At 35.3% G+C, this 24,277-nt stretch overlaps 2 protein-coding genes across 5 annotated transcripts in view; one reads left to right on the top strand and one right to left on the bottom strand.

Moving 5' to 3' along the window:
* LOC142339098 (elongator complex protein 4-like) overlaps positions 1 to 24,277 on the top strand; it is a 323,966-nt gene that overhangs the window by 61,061 nt on the left and 238,628 nt on the right. The window lies entirely within an intron of this gene.
* Positions 1,067 to 23,311, bottom strand: LOC142339095 (uncharacterized). Of its 4 annotated transcripts, none has more exons than XM_075388812.1 (3): positions 20,980 to 23,311; positions 4,328 to 7,837; positions 1,067 to 2,213 (listed from the first exon to the last, which is right to left on the bottom strand). In XM_075388812.1, the coding sequence occupies exons 2-3, from the start codon at positions 7,762 to 7,764 to the stop codon at positions 1,160 to 1,162; spliced, it is 4,491 nt and encodes a 1,496-aa protein (XP_075244927.1). In that variant the 5' UTR covers positions 7,765 to 7,837; positions 20,980 to 23,311; the 3' UTR covers positions 1,067 to 1,159. The 4 variants fall into 4 exon arrangements, with proteins under 4 accessions (XP_075244927.1, XP_075244930.1, XP_075244929.1 ...); XM_075388815.1 differs by lacking the exon at positions 20,980 to 23,311 and adding an exon at positions 8,791 to 8,851; XM_075388814.1 differs by lacking the exon at positions 20,980 to 23,311 and adding an exon at positions 8,773 to 8,849.

Raw genomic sequence — 24,277 nt, 5'->3', positions numbered from 1 at the left:
AATCAAGCGTTTACAATAATAATAAAGTCTCATTATTATAGCTAAAAAACAGCAAACAGCTACTTCATTATTTATAAGATTAGATTTATGACTACTTTATCTTTAACTAACCCCCGTCTCCATCTTTTTCCCTTCCCGTTTTCCTTCCGACGTTTCGAACAGCTCCTTTTTTTATCAACATGCGTTAAAAATTGTAGTTTTTTATAGAACTCAGAAGCAACCTCTAATCTCTATGCGATGCGTACACAAAAGGTGAAAATTTGAAGAAAATAGCCACCATCTCATCTATTCCCGCATTTCGAACAAAAAAAGACGGGGCTAACAACTGTAAAAAGATTTACACTTACGAATCAGGATGCTGAGGAAAACTCTTTTCCCTGATGACCCATGAGTACATTATTACTGGTGGAGTCTTAAATAAAAACCACCCACAAAAACGATTCTTAGAATTCGGGAGGCTTGAAATGATGATTAAGAACATTGGACTACAAAAAATTCTCGCTTTTTGTTTTGAAACTGTGTTCTAATATTGTCAACACTTTCGTTGAGTTCTGACAATCCTATATTGTTAGTATTCACTAGTTATCTTAAAAATGTATACGCTTACAGGATTTACTTTTCTTGGCACATTTTCTACCGTGGCGTAAATGATGTGTCGCAAACACAAAAAAAACGTTGCTTTAAGTGTGTAGTAGGATTGCACTTTGTAAACATGGCACTTCTTGGTCGCAATATTGAGTATCGTAAATTTGAATGTCTAATAGCCAAATTCAAATCAAATCTGTAACGCCGCTTTGTTTTCTGTTTTGGGGACTTTGTGGGTTAGCGAAACGTGAGCGTTTAGAAATCAAATGCTTTTAATTATGCACAGCCCCCTTTTTGACGAAATATTTTTTGAAAAAAAAATTGAAAGGCGCCACTGCTAAGCGCGCTGGCAGCTTTTTAGTTTGCATTGATTCATTTATGACGCAAGTCCTAAATTTCATCTTTTTGTTTAATCCTCAATAAAACTCTCCTTAAAAATTTCCTACAGCTTGATTGAACACATTCTTGGGAAAAACGCTACTCGATTTTGAAAGTAAATTAAGCTAGGCTCAAAATTTGAAAATGCTATTGACAAATGATTACAAAATAGGAAATAGATGAAATAAATATTTATTTATTTTAACTTTTTAGTTGCTTCAGTCAGCTCTGATAAAAAGGCTGCATCTTTGTAACTGTTTGAACTGTTCTTATGGCTCGGCATCTTGGGCGAAGAATCGGCTTTCATTTGAGACTTGATTTGAGAAATGCTTTGAATGAAATTGTTCAAAATCGAAAACAACTGAGCTGGGTCCGTCGATTTATCTTCCGCTAACAAAGTTAATAAATTATGATAGCTTTTTTCTAACTCGTTTAGTAAGTCTTTGCATTTGATAATCTGGAATACACAATCGAGCTGTAGTAGTTTTTGAACCTGTTCCACAAAATATTTCTCCGGGCAATTTTCGTTTGGCAAATCTAACTTAGCTGCAAATTGCATTTCTTTGATTTTGATCACCGATTCTTGAGCTTTCGCTGAGCTCTTTGACAAGAAGTCGACAGGAGCTTTGAGCATGTAGAACCCGTCTCGTTTGCCCGATTTTGGCGGTTTTGGGCTCAAGTCGCCGATGAGAAAATCTACCTGGCGCATATCAATTTCATCAGTGACGTTTAGAATTTCGGGATTCTCTGAAATTATCAATTCGACAATGTAGTTGAGCAAAGTGTAATCGGAGGTAGAGCTTCTGACGTCCAGGAACCGAGGCAAGGAATCCATTATTGAAAATGCTTCAATTTTCGGCTTTCTGGCACCCTCGTTCAAATGGTTACCAACCGAGAGACAAAATTGCAGCAACAAATGAAGGTTCTCGCAATTCTGAAGTCTTTTGCACATGTTTAAAGCTGCTTGAATGTTATTTTCGACTTGCAGACATTGGTCCCGAATTTCGGTCACTGAATGCAAGATGTCCAACTTGAGGTTAAAATTTGGAATTCTGCATATTACAGCCATGTTTTTATGAACTGCGGGAAGATCGGCTAATTCGGCGTCGGCTAAGTTGGAGAAGTGCTTCAAATCGGCGTCCGATGGCTGGAAGTCGCGGATTTGTTGTAAGAAATGCGTTTGGCTCTCAACGTCTGTGAGTGAAAAGTACATGTTTAGCAGATTCTCGTCTAAGTCGAATTCTTTACGTCTGAAATGGAAAGATTTTTTATTTTTTTTAGAAACATAAGTTAAAAACACTCCTCCCAGAACTGGGTGAATTTTGGCTGGTCGGGGAAATGGATAAAATAGTTTTCATGGACAAAAAGTGGATCTTTCTGTGTATTTGTTCACGTACCAATGAAACTTTTGTTTTCATTGGAGTCAATAAACCGAGGACTCATCCTATTAATAATTAATTTAAGCTTGGAAACTGAGGAAAATATTTAAATCATTGTGAACGTTCAAGTGCAAAAAGTTGATTTATAGTTAAAAACAGTTAAAAATGAATAATAGGGAAAACGTGAAAAAAAAATAATAGGGAAAAAAATTACGTGTTTCACCGATGAGTTAAATTTTTTTAACTTTAACCCCAACTCTGATTTAAAAATTTTACACTCATTCCACCCTTAAAAATTGATTAACTAATGATAAAGTTTTTGCCCCTTCTTTTCATCAACAATAGCGGTGGACACCTCCACCCGGGGGGGGGGGGGGTTGGTGGAGGTGGCGTAAGATATTGGGCCAAAAGTCTGTTAGACCAAGCCAATTTTTGTAGCCCGTAAGCAAAGCTAACAACTTGTAGAAATTAAGCAAAAACTCGTTTAAACACTTCAGTAGGGTACTCAAAAATCCACGGACACTACAAAGTGCTCCCTAAGAATTGACTTAAAATGAAAACTAGTTATCAAAGCGCACTTGAAATGTCCCATTTCTTCAAACTATTACATCAATTATACACCAGTCGGTATCATTTAAGCAAACAATTTTGGCAAAAAAACACGACAATGTTACTTTTCAGACAACGTCTTAAATATTAGTTGTCAACGAAATGAAATCAAATAGTTAACAATACATCCGAGCATTTATTGCGAAATAAAAGTTGTTTTGAACCAAAAACATCTACATAAGATGAACGTCTCCAATTCAACAAAACTGATTAAAAGGTTGTCCCACTTTTAACCCCTATTTGTTTAACTCCATCATTTCACCCCGATTTTAGTCCTTTACATATTTCTTACGTTAACTTATGCGAAAATAGTAATTTGACCATGCCTTGCGGGCCATGGTCATGGCTCAGTGGCCCGTGGCACTTGATACGAAACTATCCCAACCGCTCATGGGATTAATTTATGCGCAGAATTATAAAAATATGCTTGAATGTTAACTGCTAATTTGCGGCCTAAAATGATATGGGGGTGAAATGATATTGGGTTAAGATATGCGGGATCAAATGAATCGGGTGAAAAGAAATAGAATCAATAAAAAGATCGCATTTAATATTTCTAAGCATGAAATGTGCAAAGAACAGCGAAATCTCGTACCAAATAAAATTGAGGCGAAGTATTTTATCTAGATATAATGTGTTCAACAAACAGACCTGGTTGTGACTTAATTGTTTGCCCATCATGACAAACTTAGCCCCAAACCGCCACCTTCACTATTTCAAACACCTATGTATACGTATAATTTATGGCTTTGAAACAACCTCGCCTTTTGATGGCGTTTGCTATACTTGTAGGCATGTTACGCGAAGATAACTGTTAGAAATAACATAACGAAAGAAAGCAAAATTGATTTATTAATGCGCATGCTGCCACCCTATGATCTATTAATTTCTGAAATGAAAGGGGTGAGTCATTCTTTCGCCCTAAACATGATTGAATTCTTCAAACTTCTGTGCGTAAATCTTCACAATTGTGCAACAGATAAAACAGCGAAAACAAAATCAAATATGACTCCCAAAGTTCTAGATGATCGATTATTGACATGACCCGTTTTATCTATCTACAATGATCGGTTGTAATTTATATCACATCTACTATTTACCCATATTTAGACCTGAAAATTCATGCCCGCATTTTGTAAATAATCACAAAAGCGCAATGAAATCATACTGTTACAGATGTCAAGAGAGAAGTCATAAAGCAAAATTTAAAAATTTTTACTCCTGTCTGTCTTCTAGCGAAAAAGTTTGTTGTTTTCTGCAACAAATTACTGGAATTAAAACAAGGCTAATTGAATCTACATTTATGTTTCTTATTGCTAGAACGACATTATCTAACCATTAATCTCATTGATAATTTTGAGGCAAAAAAAACTTACTTGAGAAATAACTCCAAGTTCCTAGCTCTGTTTTGGTCCAGATTGTAAACTGCTTTTTGGCCCAAACTACGAACTGCTCTTTTCTTATTTGCACTTGATTCAACTTTGAACATTGCTTCCAGTTTCTTCAATTGATCCTCGTTTATTTTCACATTCTGTGCGGCTATCGAACTTTTCCATAACGAAGATTCCAATCTGTCATGACCACTGATTCCTTTCCAATGAATGGGTTTCAGATTTGGACCTTTCTTGGATCCCAAAATGCTTTTCCTCGTTGTCAGTTTTCCAGGGGCTGGTGGTGGCGGCGGTGGAGGGGCGGAACCGAAAACTGGCGGAGGAATCGGAGGAGGCGGTGGAGGTTTTGGCGGTCCAGCAATTACTACTGGACTCGGGGGCTGAGGTCCAGACGCGGACTGTTGGGTTCCCGGAGTTGATGGTTCTTGGAATACTGGAGTTGGGGGTTGCTTTACTATAACCGGGGTTTGCGGCTTTGCCTCTACCCTCAGAGGCGAAGGGGGCGAAGGAAAATTACAAGGAGAACTAGATAGACGGTTGCCTTGCGGTTTTGGAGGAGGCAATTCTTGTCCAAAATTATCCGGCTTTTGAGAACCACTTGTGTTTGGGTTCGTCGGACCAGACGTTTCAGATTCACTCGTGAAAGCTTCTAAAGTTTCTGGAGTTGATCGTTGTTCTGAACTGTTTTCGATTGTCAAATTATCGGATGATTTCTCACTCGCATGTCGTATTTTGGGTTCAGGTTGAGGTTCGTCATTGCAGTATGGACTTTCGTTACCTTTATCATCATCCGTATCTTCCAATATTACGTAATGATTTTCATCCGGTTCCTCGGCTATTATGTTCACTGCTTGCTCATCATAATGCTTATCGGATTCGATTACATAATCGTGTTTTTCTATTGCGTCACCTTGTACTGTCTGTGACGTAATTTCCGATTTTGACTGTTTGCTTTGACTCTCTGATTCGCTCATATTTTCGTAATCCGACCTGGGTTGTGATTTTGCCTCTTCGTCGGAGGGCTCGGTTGTCAAATTGTCGTAAACTGATTGAGGTCGGCTGTCAGAATCCGGTTTTAAATCATCGGGTTCTGAAACCTGTTTTTGATAATCAATTCTGTGGTCCTCAAGGCTTTCTGCTAAGCAATCTTTTTCGGCTTCTAGTGTCGTATATTCTGAACCTGGATCGTTATCAAAGCTTCCAGAGTACCGCTTAGCGTCGAAGACTTCTGGGGTCTGGTTAGAAGTTTGAGATATGTTTTGGTTTTCAGTGTTTTGATACGGTTCTGGGGGTGAGGGAAAAGTAGCCGATGCATCCGATTTTCGGCCTAAGTTAGTTTCGGTTTCGAGAATTAACTTTTCAACTGGTTTTAGGTAAGTTTCACAAGTTTCTTCAGGACAGTAAGTGACACTTTCAAGTTCAAGGTAGATATTAGAGCTGCGATTATTGGCTTCGTTTTCGCTTTTGGTGGAATCTTGTTTTTCGTTTCCACTACTGCTAATTACACTGGTGTCTTGTGAAGATTTGTGTAAAGAGTTGTTATCGCTGTTGATAAAAGGTGAGTTATCTATTGAAGATTCCTCTTTATGGCTACTGGCCGCGCCCAAAGACGACCCATAACTCGGGCTCTGCTGTAACTGTAAATGATTACTCGCTAACAAAACAACCGAGCCACTTTTGCTCGAAGCGTTAGAACCCCGTCTTTGTTCAGACATGTTCTGCTGTAACTGTTTCAAATAATCCTCCATTCGGCTTAAATGATAGTTCGAAGACTTCGCATCTTTCTGAATGGCGTAAATTTCTCCAAATATTCTCTCAAAAAGCCCTTCGGGTTGCAGATCACGTTCTTTATGTCTCCCGCTATCATGCAAAGCCGAACTTTGAGCTGCTGAAATTTTTGTAACCCAATTGTTGAAAACGACTGAGTTTAAATTGGGTTCTCGAAATATGTATGTTGAAAACCCGTCATTTATTCTAATTTGGCAACTGGCAGCGTTTGACGTGACTACGGCTTTCCCTGTCGTAACATCAATTGTTCGCTTATAATATTGCTTTTGACTGATTAGGCTTCGGTAATAAAGCTTTGAACCTTCAATTCTAACCTCTTTCTTGCTCCAAATGTTTAAAGACTTTGACTTCTTTTCGAGAATTCCGGAAAATGTTTCTTCGGTTCCAAACTTTTGCGCCATAAATGATTTCACACGGCATATAATTTCTTCACGGGTTTCGGCACTCTCAGCTTCGAGTATTAAAGGCAAGTCGTTATTGCTAGTTTCGATAGAAAAGCAGTGATCGCTTGATGAATGATTAAAACTCGATCGTTCGATGCTCTCGATTTCGGATAAACCAATTTCGATTTCAACGCATCCACGACCAATAATAAAGAAAATTTCTTGGTCTAAATCTAAATGTAAAGTTTGCTTTTTACTTTGCCTCCGACCTATGGAATTAAGTTTATAAATTGAGTATGTAAAAACAGGCCGGTCAATTTCTAAACTTTCTAGTCGCTGAAGTTTTACCAATTGTTCGGCTTCTTCTTTAGTTTTCTGTTGTTCGTGCATGATTTTCACAACCAACGCTTCATTTATGTCGATATTTTTAGATTTTCTCGGAATTGTGAAGTATTTTGAATTTATAGTGCTCAGAATATTGTCGAACGAACTGCTTTTTACCCTTGAGCTGCTAACTCCTCGCGTAGTTGTCGGATATTCGTCTTCCTCTATGAGAATATCTGCCGACTTGTATCGCGAGTCGTGTTCTCGACGTTCTTTGCTTCCGCGACCTGGCGATTCATAGCGCTGAGTTTGTTCATGACGCGATGCCTGTTTCCGTTTCCAGTCAGAGACGCTACTTCTAGTAGTTTGAATCAACTTTGAGATTTTCTTCTGTAAAAATGAATTTTGTCGTTTATGATTTGAGTTGGAAGTCGTTGAGGAATTCTGCGCTGAAGACGTTGACGAGGAGCAATCGTTATTATAACTAGGCGAGTTATTACTTAAATTATAACCTTCTGTAACCGTTTTGGAGCGTTCTGATTTGAATGGAAAGTGGAACGTTGATTTGCTATTCCCACCGATTTTATGAACATTATTCGGTTGTTTCAAGTTACTATTTGATAAATTTGAGTAATTGCTTTCGTTATCTGAGAAATCCTCTAATTTGGAAGCAAAACTGTTTTCCCTATAAGAGGGGGATGATTTTAAAATCCCTGTTGGAGATCCGGCAATGTTTTCTGGGGGTGTAGCCATGGGTATAGGAGTAAATGGAATTGGTAATGGTCGGTGGTTATAACTCTGGTTATGACTTATAACCGGTGATTGGTTTCTGGAAGACTCCTCGCAAAGATTGTTGTCAAAAGACCGACACCGGCTCAAATCCAGTTTTTGACGCTGTCTGTGAATTTGATAAGGCGCAACTGGCATCTTTGATAAAATTCCCGATAATCTTGAGTTGTTTTGTAAACAATTTTGTTTATCTCGCAAGCTTCTGGTGATCCTGAAAACATCAAAAAGTAAACAACTTAGTTGGATTAAAAACAACACATTTGAAATAAGAATTTAACTATGTAATAACCATTTTGCTATAAACTTTTCTAGGCATTTCTGATTAATACTGAGTATACAATGCTTCAAAGCGAAAGCAGAAATATGCTTAAGTTTTGTAAATTTATTTCAATCTATAAAATACGGGCCAGCTTTACTAAACCTTGATGATATGGTTATAAATAGTTATAGATTTACCTTTAACAGTTTCTCGCAAAGTCGTTACGTTCGTTACTTAAGTTGATAAAAACTAATAAAGTAATCAGCTAGTTAGTATCAAATGCGTGATTAATACTAGTTATGTTTGCGTTCAATTAAACAGATGTTATCATTTCATTACTATTTGATTGAAAAATGTGATAAGACCAAATACGGCATTACATAAAATTAACAATTACTCGGTGAATCTTTATAGTACCAACCAAATTTGGTATTTACTTGTATTTAGCACTACCATTCAAAGAGAACACCTTTTTTGAGTTGACTCATTTTTACTTGATTTGGAAAAAAAAGATCAAGTTCACAAAAAAAAAACGAACAAAAATACGATGTTTCAAATCGATCTAAAACCTGTAAAAAAATGTACAATACATCACACACGCAAAAGCGACAAAAAATTGTTGTCGATTTTTTATTTACAATAAACAAAATGGAAAAAATATCAAAAACTATGGAATCAACAAATGCGAATGAACACTAAAACTAATATTACCACTAAACTAAATAGCCAATGTAACTAACTTAATTTTAAAATTAACCGAACAAAATACAATGTTTAGTTTATATAAAAGATGTAAAAAATTGATCATAATTTTTAAATAACAAATGCAAAAATGTTTTTAAAAAATGGAATCCAAATTTAAAAATTAGAGACCAAAAGTAACTTACGGAAATAAATGAATTTACCAATATTTAGTTCCAGTTCAATACACCCAAATTATTAGAGCTCAACTTCAGTTATTTTGTTTAATAACTCCAATATGTTTAAAAATGAGTGCGCAATGAACTCGTGGTAAATCCAAAAGCCGACTATACGTACAAGAATATTGACTAAGGTGGTCAATTGTAATTTAGACTTAAATCCTTCTAAATTTTAAAACTTTCTTTCAACATACACGTTAAAAGCTTTTCCTTAAATTTTCCATGTCTGCAATGCTTAAGTTTGGTTTACCAAAAACCGCCTATTCAAATAGCCGAAAGATCAATTCATTGTCCACATAACAGAAGCGCTTACTTGTTCTCTTAACTATTCGGATAAAAAAAATTTCACTAAACGTCAACCAAAAAAGGGGGTTTTGATTCACAAATCGTTCATGTCAATTTGCTAATAAAAATAGCCAAATTTAATATTGAACATTTATTTTTTTTGTTTCGGTAATTTTCTGCTTAATGACAACTCGGTTTTCCTAGCTGTAGTTTGATCTTAAGTGGGAATTGACTACGTTGCACGTGAAATCTTTTCCTTATACCTATTTACTTGTTTATCTGAGCTGGTTCCCAATTTCCTGCGGCTATTCTGCCCAGATAAGAAATCTGCGTGAATGAAATACAAGAGCGCTCTTCCATTCCAGCTTAAAATAGGGGACGTTTATTCTAACGATTTGCCCTAAAGAAGGAACTCTTAATTTTACCCAAACATACCATGTACTTTGTAAAAAGCCCGCAATTACATACAGCTATTTCAGGCGCAGTTTTCACTCGAGGAGGAACTATAGCCATTTTTCCCACGCTGGTTTCCGGTTATGGAAAAGAAATCGGAGAGAGTAATATAAGCTGGGTTGCGAGATTGTAATAAACAGTTTATAATTTTGAGATTGTAAGGGCTGCAAGCTACAAAGTGACATTTTGTGTAGAGCACAATGACGCACAGGATTTGTCGCGTGAACCTAAATCAGATCCGAATTACGAAAATAGTGTTTTGAAGCTACCCAAGACTTGTATACCTCCAGCAGAGTTGATTCAATCGCAATGTTTTTCTGGGCAGCTGAATGCCACGGCTATTTTTCCGATACACTTGGTCCGAACAAGCCCATAAACGGCATTTCAATGGTACGTTTACTCACTTAAATACATGAGTGAGTGGAGAATAATATTTTGAACGAAAAGACAAAATAATGAACAAAAACACATGATTCAGAATAAATTTCATAAAAGTTTTTGGTTGCAGCCGTTAAAATTTTTCACTCTTTAATCATAAATCAAATTGCAATTATTCAAATCTGAGCCGCAACCAAAAAATGTTGAAACCAACTCACATAACTGTTCAAAAATAACTGTTCTCACATAACTCACATAACTGTTCAAAAAACTGTTCAAAACTCAATTAACTGTTCTCACATAACTCACATAACTGTTCAAAAAAAATTCACACCCGGTTGTAAAAAATGAGTTCCAACCGTAAGACTGATGAAAAAGTTAAAATATTATAAAAAGACTCAAAAGACGAAAGAGAAGTACTAACTCAGAGGAGACAAGTTATCAAGTGCCGAATGAAAGCGAAAATTCAGAAATGGTTCTTGCTCCGTATAACCAGGAGTTCAGAATAAGAACATCCAAACCCCGAATGAAGAAATAATCAAAAGTAGATGTTTGAGTTTAAATAAATCGTTACACAACCTAACTACTAATTGAATTACATAATGCCATGCCACATTAGAGCGCTCACGAGATCTACCATTAATAAGACTAGGAGAAGAACAAACAAACAACAAAGCAAGCAAAAACAAAACAATTTTTACGGCAAAAACTCAACATCTAGATTTAAAAGCACCTAGTAACAACGTCAAATTACAATCAGACAAAACCCTCACTACACAAATTTACTTTTTCTTAACTACAAAGCAGTTAGACTTTTTTTCAATGAGACTGGGTAACAAGACAACAAAAACAAGAAATAATGAGCCGAAACTCAAAAATAAATCTAAATCAACCGTTTTTTAAACCAAATAATTTCAAACGTCTTAAAAACCAGCAGCTATTAACAAAGAAATTTTAGATAAATTTACTAAACGGTCATAAGGAAATCAATAAGATCTATTTTTGGTTAGACTAACCCAAATAAACGGACTAAATTTGCAAAATAAAAAAAAATACAAACAATTAGCGAAAACAAAGTATTTAGGTAATTAAAATCATTAGCTATTATCTGAATGTTATGTTTTTTATTTCAATTCTTACGAGTACCAACTCAGTTAAAATTATATTGAAAGATTAAATATGTCCACCCGGGCCCCATTTGAAAATCATTGGGATATGATATTACGCGAATTTGCTAAAAGAAGACAAAAAGAAACACAAATATTAACCACTCACAAAATATTTTGAAAACGCATATTGTCCAAAAAAACAACATTCACGGCACAATATCAATAAACACGGCAAAGTTTGAACTACAAGTAAGCGGACGGGACCTCTCAATGATGAGAATTAGTTACCAGTTGACAAAAAGAACAAAAAGTGAAAATTTTTAAAAGAAAATTTGTTAACAAGTATAAGAAACTTTAAGACCTTTAGCTATACACTGACTTCATTGAATAAGCTAATCAGAGAGAAAAGTGTCAAAGCCACCAAAAATGAACAATTCAGTAAAAACTTTTTCATTTTCAAATAACTTTCTATCAGCAATGGGATTGTTTTTTGTAACAAAATGACTGAAAAAAATAACAAATATGGAAAAATATTAAAACCACAAAATTTTTGAGAAAACCCGTAGTTTCAAAGCCATTAAATTCAATAGCTTTCAATAGAATTCAATAAAAATGCTACATTCTGCCTCGAGGGGAAAACAATGATTTCTGTTATTCCTAGGTCATCAATAATTTATCAAAATAAGTCCTATGACTATGAAAAGTACAACAAATACAGGTAAAAACAACAAATTCGTTAGATATGTGCGAGAAGAAAGTGTCGAAGCCATAAAAAATCAATTGCGAACTGTTTTTGATGTCATTTTGTAGTTGGGCATACTCCTGTTGCTCAATGAGAAGGTACAGTAGCGGGCGTCTAAAATTGGGCTTGATCCCGTTTCATTTTTTGACTTCGTTTTTCGATACTGACTGTTGATTCTAGATTATTCTGCCAAACAACTGCTGCTTAAAAACGGAATCAAATGAAAGTAATCAAATCTTTGTTCAGCGAAGTAAGAAAAACAAGACCAGTCCTGAATTAGAATTGAACAAGAATTGAACAAACAGAAGACAACACTATCAGCCTTCTTACAAGAAAAGCCTCCAATAATAAGCAGATCATAAAACAAGCCGTCGACAAAAGTAAAAAGAAGACTACAAAAAATAAAAAAAAATGTGTCAATTCCAACTCAGAAAATAGGGTTATCGGATTTATTATCGCCAGCAACATTGAAAGACCTTTACATAAAGTGGGTTTAGACAAAAAAAGCCAGTTTTGTAAAACAAAACATTGTGAGACAAAGCCATAGGACAGCAAACATTTGCCGAATCCTATTTTTACGGTGTTTCTGAACAAAAAGTGGCATTAAAGTCATTGAAACATGCCATAAAAATCAATCTCTTCAACATCCTCCGCACTATCCATTGATAAAGACACACATCGACTTCAAAGAAAACAAATGGATATCATATAACAGAAGTAGCAACAAACATAGGCTACAAGCAAAATTTCTAAAAATATCGAAAAAAGATTATGTCAAAGTCAATAATTTTTTTAGCAATTAAACGTAAAACCTGAAATGGAATCAATTATGCCTGATTAGAGAGCAAAGAAGAACTATCATTAATGGCAGAAAAAACAAATAAAAATGGGCAAAATCCAATCACAAAACCACCAAAAATTTCTAAAACAAATAGTGTCAAAATCGTGAGGACAGCTAGCATACCAATACAATTCAAATTCTTTGAATTGTAAAAAAAAACATAGCAGGACAAGTCCTGACGTTTAATTCAACGAATTCTCATTTGCTAACAAACAAACTGGACAAAAATGACTAGCAATTGATTTGTAAAAGTACTTAAAAAACACAATCAAACAACTCTAAAAAGCAGTAAAAAATTGCCGCCCGTGAGCAAAAAATCCCAATCGAGATCCGAAATTTTGGCGCAATTACCGCTTTTTCACTATACTTTAAAAATAGAATGAGAAAATGTCACGAATCAAAAACCATCAAAACGTAAGAACAGATCTTAAAAAACACAGCACCCCACAGATAAAAATCTTTGAACTGTAAAAAACCGCCATAACAGTCGGCTGAGAATATAAGGGTGGCTATTAAAAATCAATTTTTCTAAAACTAAAGTTCTTAGTTGAACATCCATTTCTATCACAACATATTTTTAGAAAAAAAAATCCAATTGCATTGATCACGGTTAAAAAAATGTTCATAAGATACTTTACAAATGAGAATACATGGATTACTTTTGTTTAAAATGTCTCAACAACATAAAACGTTTCTACGCGGTGCGTTTTTCGGTGCGTTTCTACGCGACCAGAAAAAAATATTTTTTTTGTTCTACTGACATCAAAGTTGCTGCAGAAATAAAGAAAAATTTCTCGTGAAAAATTGCCCTTGAGATTACTTCAAAAAAAATCTTAAATTTTAAACATAACCGACTAAACTTCGGAAGAATTGCTCTCGAACGACTAGTGGGAGCTCTAATCAATTGCAACCTGCTTCAGTCTGCGGGAAATAGCCTAAATGGGACTAAGAAGTTCAATAGTGGGCTTCAAATAACCACATTAGATGTTAAGAAATACCATTATTAAGATTTAAAGTGAGAAATGGCACTAGTTTTGGCGCACTTTGCATTTGACTTTGTGTTAAATTGCCACCAATTGAGTTCAGCTGCATGAAATTGTGATTGAGAGAGAATTTTAGATCACGCGAAACGCAAAAACTCAAGGGCGTAAAAGTGTCTCGAAAAATCAAAACCGTCAAGCGAAAATTTTGCATAAAAAAGACACACACGTTTACAATAATTGCTACGAACTTCGTTCAAGTGCAATTAATACCCATTGTCATTTTTCTAGTAACAAAAATACAGAATAATAATTTGAACAGCAAACTGACATTAAAAGAGTTTCATTGTGACTGCTCAACCATCATGAAAACATTAATGAATAACAGTAAGATAAGATAAACGTCTATAATTGACAGGCTATATTATTTTCAATTTTCGAAAAAAAAGTGAAAAGAATATAAATTTTTCAACCGAGTAGAGCAAAGGGTGGCAAAAAACATATTCGGTGGCACAATTGTAACCACTACAGGCATTTTTGTAAATCGCAATTTTCAAATATCACTGAAAAGCATGGTATCAGCAAACCATGGAAGGATAGAATTATAATTGGCTTGGTAATGATATTTATGATCACCAACTCAATAATTCAGTCTATCACAATCAGCAGTTAATTTCAAAATAAAACCTAATCAGTAATCCTTTCTTGCAATGTTTTCGATCGTCCATATTTGGTCAGGTAGAAACAAAAATTCATCATTGATCATTGGAGGAAATAACTTATGTTGTAGGGTTTTTCTTGATTGCAGCAAACTCTATTATTAGAGAACTAAACTGAACACTTCAATTTGAGGCAACCCGATAGAAGCAATGAAGCAATAATGATGATGATTAATTAATAATTTTAAAAAAATCACACAAGGTAGTTATTTTCGTAGTTTCAACAAAATTCCTTGTTCTCGATGAAGTTTCTCATCCATAACGACACAACAAAAATTCAAAAATCAATTAAAGATTGCTGGGAACTAGCTTCAAAAAATTTACATTTTTTAATATGGGAAATAAGAAGAATTAAAAAATTTAGAAAGTATGAAAGGATTGCCGGGACCAAGAAACCTCAACAATGAATTAAATTTTCAAAATGGTAGAATTTTTGCTCAAAAAGATTGATTCACGATCTAAACTGGGATAAGTTGAAACTGGCCGGTCTATATAGCCTACAGACCTACCAATAAGGAGATCAAGTGATAGAACAACAAACACAAATACAAGAACTCTCAAACACGAAAAAAATATAAAAACAAATTTTGAAAACATAACTGACAAACATCAGACGAATTGCTCTCAAACGACTGGCAAGCGGTTGGCTTCGTCAATAGCTAGCCACGGTTTAAAGAGGCTAGCTTTAGACTAATTGAAGGGGCGTAAGGTGAGCGCAGCTGTATAAAGTGCCTGTCAAGTCACTTATGATTAAAGAAAACATTTCTAATACAACTCACTGTTAATGCGGATCAGAGATGATGACATTACCTCATATAACAGCAGCTGAAGTGCGGCATCAACAAAGAGAGAGAGAGGGAGAAAGAGATAAAACGTGAACGGGAAAGAGAAGGAGAGAAACCCTAACCGATAGAGAGACAGAGAGATAGGAATATTTTCCATGATGGGATTCTACTCTGCAAATTCTAGTTTTCTGGCCTTGTAAGTAAATAAATCATAGATAAAACCTTAAAAAGGTAAATTAAAAACAAAACCTTTCAACCTCGGAGTAAAAAAGTTTAAAACCAATTTTTGTCTCGAAAGCTCTTTCAAGTAACACATCTCCAAGACTTAAAAAGTTTCAATGGCCAGTAATGGCCGTTAAACTCGGAAAAAGACAAAATATTGAAAATTTTGTAAACCACTGCAATTTTTAACAAAATCGTGCTAAAATTCAAGATATTGATATCTTAAGAACCATTTCATGGTCTCACGAGACTATCCAGTACCCTGTTTCAAGCCTGTAATAGTTTCACTGGCTCATAAAGATCCATACACTTGGAACATGACAAAAATTTTATCCAAAAATTAACAAAACTGGAGTCATAAAAATATTGATCACCATTCCATGGACTCTAGAAACTATGCAGCAGCTTATTATTAAACCTTGGAGGAGGTCCCAGGGCCCCTGGTGCCAGAAAAAAAAACACGAAAAATTGCAAATATTATAATAAATTGTTCAAAATCGTAATATTAAAGTCTTGAAAAACTTTCCATCACATCTATAAACTATGCAGTAACATATTATCAAAGCCTAGAGGAAGTTCCATGGCTCTTGAGAATAGAGAAACCTAAAAAATGACAAAAAGTTTCAAAAAACTTTAAAAAAATTGTCAAAAATTACGATATCAAAACTTTAAAATTAATCCAAAACCAACAAAAATTTTTCAGTAACTTATAATCAAACCATAACAGATGTTTTCTGATCCTTTAGGCTCAAAGAACCTGAATAATGGCTATAAATGTCAACAAATTGAAAAATGGCAAAAATTGACAAAAAAATGCTAAATTTCGTGACGTTAAAATCTTGCAAGACATTCAATTAAATCTAGAAATTATACAGTAACCTATTTTCAAACCCCAGAGGAGGTTCCCTAGCTCTCGAGGCTGAAAAAACCTAAAAAACGACAAAATGTCAAAAAATATGAAAACAAATTACACGTTTTGTCAAAAAAAAATTTGACAACTGGAAAAAATTACACGTTTTGGCAAGCATTACCACTAGAAACTATGCAGTAACCTATTATTTAAACCTAAGTGAAGTTCCTTGACAACTAGGGCTAATAAAAACTTTCAAAAATTTTCAAAAAGCTAGAAAAAAATTGTGCAAAAAAGTATAAATTTGCGTTTTTAGCGAGCGGTTGTTTGTCAGTATCTATAAACGGGGGTGGGGGATGTACCGAGAGCTGATAGGGGGGCAACAGTGGGGTGGGGTGGGGGTAACAGCAGGCGGGGGGTGGTAGCAATAGTGGGCGGGGGGTCAACAGTGGAGGGGTCTTCAACCTCTAAGAACCGCCCTTCACACCATAAGTATAAGTCTCCAAAACAGTTTGATCTGAAACAGAGCTGAAAGGCTCTAAGAGCACTTAATTCCCGCTGAGCGCTACCTGTTTATCCTGTTTTTGAGGACGAAAAATCAAAAGCGTCAGACAAAAAATCGGTCAAGCGAAAAATCGCCTAAAAAAACTGACAGGACTAATAAAATTGCTATAAACTTCGTTTGAGAGCAATTAATAAGTCACAAAATCAGTAAAACGTTCCGATTTGAATTGAAAAACCAACTCAGCTCACAAATGCTTAATAAAAAGGCCAAAGAGATATATTATTAACGAGACGAAGTAAGAGAACAACTGAAAATGACAAAAAATCTTTTGTTTCACAAAAAAAACAATTCTTTAAAGTAAGCGATGTCAAAGTCGTACAACCGATAGTTATGAAAACAAACTTTTAATTTTAACAATCTGGCTCATAAAAAAAACCAGTTAATGCTGTCCATAATGAGGCTAAGTGACAGAACAATAAAAAGAACGATAAAGAGCGAAAAATCCAAAAAATAGACATAATTTTCTTTACAGTAATTCAAATCAAATTCAGCATGACATGGCTTCCTGGAACAACTACATTTTTTCTTGTTGATACTCTGCTTGCAGAAACTTTGGCTCTATCTTTTTCTCAACAAATATTGTGATAAAAACAGTTTTGAGTTAACCAACTCGCATAAAACCATTCTGAAATTATTGGTCACTTTGAGCAAATACCCACCAAACATTAGGCAGTGAAATCAATGTTTAAGTGAAAAGGCATAAACAAAAGCAACCGCAAAACTCCTTCTATCCCTTTCAATATATACATTCAAAATTCATTTGTTCAATTTGCGTACAAAAATGCTTTATTAAAAATTCATTAATTTGTCTGATAACATAATTTGACCTAGTTGTTGTGACTGTTACAATTAAATGTAAAAGTTTCCTCATTTTATCTCTGCTCACTTTTGAAACATTTATCTTCTGTAAGATCTGCTGACTTGTTGCTGTCGTGAGATAGAGCGACAAAAATTTTCAAGTTTTCTTAGGCGTCATAATTTATCAAATGCTGTAATGTAACAAAGATCATTGTGTTTCTAAGTACTAAGAGACAAACAACATTAAGCTTTTCAACCCAGAATTGATCTACAGGAGCCTGTTCTGAGCTACAAATTTCTATCATCCCCACGTTTCAAACTTTCCGTGAGCAACATTGCCTGTTTTTTAAGACAGGGGAGCCAACCATCAATCTATGTTATGCTAAAACACGCCCTACCTCTTGGCTATCACGCCACTTACTGTGGAACCCAAGTTTTTAAGGTATACAGTCCGTTTTGCCATTTGTTCGTGCACTGTTTATCTAATTTTTTGAATACTGTCTTCATTCACATCATGGTCAAAAATTAAACTCGGTACGGCGTCGAATTACTTAAGCCTTTAAGCAAGACTCTTTTAAAATTTGTTGCTACTTTCAAAATAACTTGAACAACACGTGTATTTTAAAACAAAAAAGAATTCAGTCAGGAGACTCCAGTTTTCCTGGTCCAGTTTTCCTTTCATTGGCTCTGTGGCACGTTGTTAAGCAAAAAGATCTCAGGTTGCGAAATCTTACGCAGCATTGATTGTACCTTGATTCCATTCTGGTATTACCGCCGGAAGATTACAAAAACTTTGAGAGGCTAACAAATGCTGAAAACCTTTGATGAAAAGTGTAAACTTGGACATAGGCAAGAGAGATAAGAACTCTCGTATTACGGCTGAATGGATAATGGAACAAACCAAAGATAGTCATTTGGGTATTAAAAATTTGGGCGCGGCAATGAGATTGCCCGCTTTTGTCGCTTCATCATGAAAAACGGCGGTCAACAATTTCTGCGTAACCACGGTCTGCTTTAGGGATTGCATGTTTTTGCGTTGGTTCTACAAAATTTGATTATTTCAGCTGATCAGAGGTCAATGTCATGATCTGAGTCATGCGAATAATAGGGACGAAGCATGTCTCCCTAAAAAGGGCAGTAGACCAGATAAAGGTGGTTTAAGTTGGCTAGGTAAACTATTCAAAAACACTACTTGAGCTTATCAATGGAGTGAACCCAAACAGAACAAAAAACTTGAATTAATAGATGAAGAACTGCGCGATTCCGTAAATTGAGACATGACCCAAATCAAATCACAAGAACCCGTTGATGTCCTAGCCAACAGCATAGTTCTGATTAGCCATTCATCCACCAGTAAAAAGGTGGTCTGTTGGCGCTATCATTACATGAGGCAGAAGCATGGTTGACTGCGGTACCAATGCACACCTGTGGCCTCAATCTGTTCCCTGATGAGTGTCGAGTAGCCTTGAAATACCGCTTAGGCTTTCAGCTTTATGATCCTGAACAAAAATGAACTTAGTGCATGACCTGTATATTGGATGCTCAAGATGATTACAATAATTCTATTTTATGGCCCCAGACCAAGAAACCAAAAAGCTGGCGTGCAGTTTTGCCAACCTCTAGATTATAACATAGTCCTCTCAGCAAAGAAGTCTTATTGCAGATGCGAAGAGGTGATGTGGTTTTGCTCTTACAGCTACCAAGGACAGAATATTGCTCCGAGAAAAGTTGAGACATGGATATCCAGTCAGCAGACGTTTCAATAGTGAGCAAGGTTTTCAACTGCTCTTAGTACGTTTGATCATGTGTCAGTTAGTGCTAATCCTGGAACAGCGAGTGACAGAGCAGTGAACAGTCCAACCTAATAAACCAACAGCGTTTGAGACCTAAACATTTTTAGTCTTGATCAAAAGGGGAGAACGCGCACGACCATAAGAAATATCTTCATGACAGACGTCTATTTTATCAGCAAGCAGTTACTTCAGGAATTTTATATATTGTTCTTACGTAACATAGCGGAGAGAACAAAATATTTAAAGTTACAATTGTAGTAACACCTTTAATAACACCAAGTATGCTATTCCACAACACTCTAAGCAATCAGACCAAAAACAATTAAATTTGATTAGTAAATAATCCTTTCCGAACAAGAGTCGCAGACAAAAAGGTCCCAAATATCAAACTATCAAAGTACTCAGAATGGACGCAAAAATAGTTGTTAAAAATAATGAAAGGTTTCTTTTTAATTTAAAAGCATGTGAAAGAGTGCCTCACGATGTTTGGCGTCAAAAAATTGACCAAATTGTTAGCATGGAAGTCATTCAGACAAACAAGAAATCACAATGGCTCGTTTTTGAAAGCTATGGCTAAATTAGGCATCGCCAACTTACCGATGGCGCATCTTCTTGGCACTGCTGTATTACAGAACTCAATGGCAGAGTCAGACTACTCAAAAAGAAGAGTCAGACTACTCAAATGAACAAAAAGAAATCATCACTGTTGATAGCCATATACCAGATCCAGCAGATAGTGAAGAGAAATTTCCGCTCCGCGTTGAAAGACAGAACAGCAATGGCTGGTGATACTCCACGCCAAACAATATTTACCGCTCAAAAATACATCAATAGAGAAACAGCCAATATTCCAGCCTACAACTCACGCCCTTTTTCCTGATAATAAAGAAGAGCTAACGAAAACTTCTCAGGTGGCTTCCGGAACTAACCACTGCGCTACGGTAGTACGGTAGTTTTGGTACTACTTCAAAGCATTCTTTTAAGATTAGAGCTGAATTTTCTTTTTGATCTATCTAAAGAGCGCTTTAATCTGGACTGTTTCCTGTTTTGTCTGTTTTTCGGACTATTTTGTCTGAAACTGTTTTGTCTGGGACTATTTTGCAATTTAGGTCTATTTTGTCTGGGATTGTTTTGTCTGTTCACCAAATGACCGAAGCAATTTCTGTCTCAGAAGTAATAAAAATGCTTAATTCACAAACATTCAAACTTGTGATTGTCATACCGAGAATCTTAGAACGATCTTATGAAGATTCTTCAAGTTTTGTTCGTGGGTTATTGTCATGTCAGGAAAGAAGACATCAGTCGTAATTCCATCACTTCTCAGCATTTTCCAATCCAAAGCCATATCTTAATAATAGTCAGTCTCTAAAAACCTTTTTAACCTTTTTTTAAAGTAACGACAGACACATCGTGATCCAATCATTTTTATGGCCCGATACTTCGTAAGACGACCGACATGCAAATTTCACGCCATTATTGCATAATTGTTGTCTAGATATATTTATCGTACCCTGCGAAAATCATTTTCTCATGATCACATTAAAGAGATTGATTTTATTGAATCGATTTTAGACTAAGAAAAGATGTAACCAAACTCTATATACGACAATCTGTAGATAAGAATATATTCAGTATACAAAAATAGCAGACTAACCTTCACGTGTAAAACAGAATGCTGCCATGCTGAGGTGAAAATGAACGCCCTCCTGGGTAAAAGGGAAAAAAACCAGCAGGACTAAATTTTCAGGGAAAGCTTAACTGCGGGGAAACAAATGGGAAAAATGATGGAAAGTCGGTCGTTTTTTCTAGAGTATGGGCGCGTATTTCGAGTTAATTTCTAAGCAATGCGCGTTGCAAAATTTAACAATAGAAACCGGAGAAGCAGGTTAGGACTTCTAAACAACGGAAAGGGATTGTAAGGAATATAAAGCTAATGGAATTTGCTTTGCCCGGGGTAAGATAAGAAATGGGTAAGGGAAAAGGAAAATGAGGAATGAAATATGCGAGGGAAAATGTCAAGAATTCGTTGTAAGATGCAAACAGTGTGAAACGGGGCTTTGTATTTTCCCCTTTTCCTTGTTTATAAGGTTTCTCTTATATTTTAAAGCAGCTTTACTAAATTTAAAAAAAAAACGAGAGAAAAAATGAACTTGCCCACAATTATTAAGGAAAATTTATAGCGGAAATTATCAGCTGCAGATACCAAAGTTAGATATAATTATAAATTACGCACGACGAAATGTCAGTAAACAGTGAAAAATGAACGGAAATAACAGTGAAAAATCGAATAGATCGGTAAATAACCCCAAAATTTTGCTAAAAATAGGAAAGGGTTTATTTTTATAATGGAAGAAAGCCCATGGGTGTATCAAAGATTTAATTCCATTACTTTTTCCAGAAATACAGGACAATAAACTCACCTCTCGTTAAATCGATTCCTTGAAAATTTCTCTTTTTTGAAAGATAAAGGGAAAATGGTCTAATATTTTAATATATTATAATATACGTGAGTCATTTTGCAGCCCTCTTTTGAGAGTAATGTATGCGTATAACAGGGTTATTGTCCTCAAAATTGGGGCTCATTTAATATAAATCCCTCTAATAAAATCCACCTCTTGATAACGTTTTAAGCAATTAGTTCAGTTGATTAAGCAAATTTACCTAATAAGTCAAATTCGTACACCTTATATTGTTAGTTGTTCCAACCACACATTAAGTAAAGTGAATCTGTATAGTTATAACTAGCTATTTATAATGAAGTTAGTAATAGTTATGTAATTCCACGACATCAGTGGCGTTTTTGTTTGCCCAAAGGTATTTGATTTGGGTCTGCAGATAAATTTCAGTTTATTTAACGCAAGGTTGTGGTAATAAATTTATGGGCTCAAAAATGGTTATCAAAATCAGTCAAATCACATTCGGATCAAAGTAATCGAAAATTAGAAAACGAATTTTGTAACATGGTTACCTGTATTTTATAGACTCTTTACTTAATTCCAGAGGAAATATTATTGACGGGAACGATTTTGGTAATGGGTTTCCAAAGGTCTGTGGGTTCTATTAATAGCCCAGAAAACAATAATTTGTTTTGGTCTGTTTGAACAATGAAGTCACTTCGGGTTTCAAATTTCCATATGTGGTAACTGTGTTCACGTTTTGAGTTGCCGAAGGAAATGGAGTTATTATTGTTGTTGTTCACAGAATAACTGAACAAATAGTTCGCATAACAGAAATGTTGCTTGAAACTCAAAGTTGTTCAGTTTGGAAGTTTTGCAACGTGAAATCTTTGTCTCAGTTCAAATTTGAAGATTTATGATTAAAATCAAGAGATTTATGATTTATGAATTTAAATGGGGTTATGGTGTCAAGAATATTGACTTCAATTTGCGGTTTTAGCTTTTGTGATAAGAAATTGAATTAAACTGCAGACTTTAAGATTAACATATGCGATATAAAGTAATAAATTTAAGTAATATTTGGGTCGTAACTTTGAGGTCACAGCATCAAACCGCAGCGTAAAATGAACAAGGTGGCAAAAACTGCATCAAATAACCTTTTGTAAAGCTTCCTTGAAAAAATATGAAGAATTATGAAGTTTTCCACGCTTTATGTGAGTCCGTTGCCTTTACATTTTAAATAGCTTAAAGATAAAATGGTATATTTGTTTTAATGAAAGAAAAGGAAAGCTTTAGTGAATAAAATATCCCTGAAAAGAATTGAAAATTGAGAAAGTTGTTCAAATATTTACAAGCGCGCTCAAAATTATCAATTTTTGGGCAACGATTTCTTTTGTTTTACGCTCACGGCGCTACAATGCACAATGCGCGACAAGAAACTACATTATAAGCCAAAGTAATGCTAAAATCCTCCGCTTAGACTTGTATACATGTGCCCAACATGAGAGTAAAAACAGCTCAAACGACGGACCAGGGGATTTAAGACAAAAGAAGGCCGGCAAACTGAAGTGAAGCTCTTTTAACATGCATTGGGGGATGATACATCAACGCGTGTATCTTTTCAGGCAGCTAAATATACAATTATATGCCACGTCTGTGTACGCATTCGTGTGTGTATGTATAATATTTCGAGCCGGTATACAATTTAACCGACAAGCATTTTAGCCGACTAAATTTGCTGAGTTTCAACTACTGATCGCCTAGAAATGACGTCTCATGATTATCGCCTTCACAATCAGCGGGTAATAAAGCGTTTCTTTGTTTTGAAAACAGTAATTGGTTATGACAAGTCTCCTCATCTCTGATTGGCTGGTCTGAAAGGTCTATATTTTGGCAGGTCTGCATTTTTCAGTAGCCCCGTTATGACCATTTATTTACATTAGTTTAATGTTTTTCGAATAAGGAGATTATTCATTGGACGGATCGATTAACTTCGTCTGATGAAACTTGTCTGATAAAATCAATAGGCGAATTGTCGTGTTTTCTAATTTGAATGTCGGCTAATTTCGGCAGCACCCGCAATTTTGGTGTACCAATTAATCAAGTGGCCGAAGTTGCGTACAGCAGAACGCAAAAAATTGTGTTAAAACAATCTGAAATGTTGTTAGATTAAAAACTGAAATGAAATATTTAACATTATATGCCACAGCAAAACAAAAAGTGTTAGTAATATTAACAAGACATATTTTGCTAAATGGGCAAGCTTGACTAAACAAGAAAGCATTCGGCTACCCGACCATTCTGCTTTGTCTCAGCATTTATCACATTCTGCTTTTCGCTCTTCGGCCATTTGAGCGCCATGTGTTGTGTTCTTGTATTTTAGTTTGCATTTAGTCTGCAAATACTTAAGAAATACTAGACCTGATTTTTTGCACTGAGGCTATATAGTAATTGTGCCACTTTATGACATCACAAAAAGCTTACATGCATTAATGTGTATGTATTTATATGTAAGAGTATATTTGAGTGTGCAAGTTGTATAGCTTTGAGTCTGAG

This window comes from Convolutriloba macropyga, chromosome 5 (assembly GCF_964194025.1).
Source record: "Convolutriloba macropyga chromosome 5, txConMacr16.3, whole genome shotgun sequence".
NCBI classification, from domain to species: domain Eukaryota; kingdom Metazoa; phylum Xenacoelomorpha; order Acoela; family Convolutidae; genus Convolutriloba; species Convolutriloba macropyga.
The sequence above is the reverse complement of the archived record's forward strand: the minus strand, read 5'-3'. Positions and strand labels throughout refer to the sequence as shown.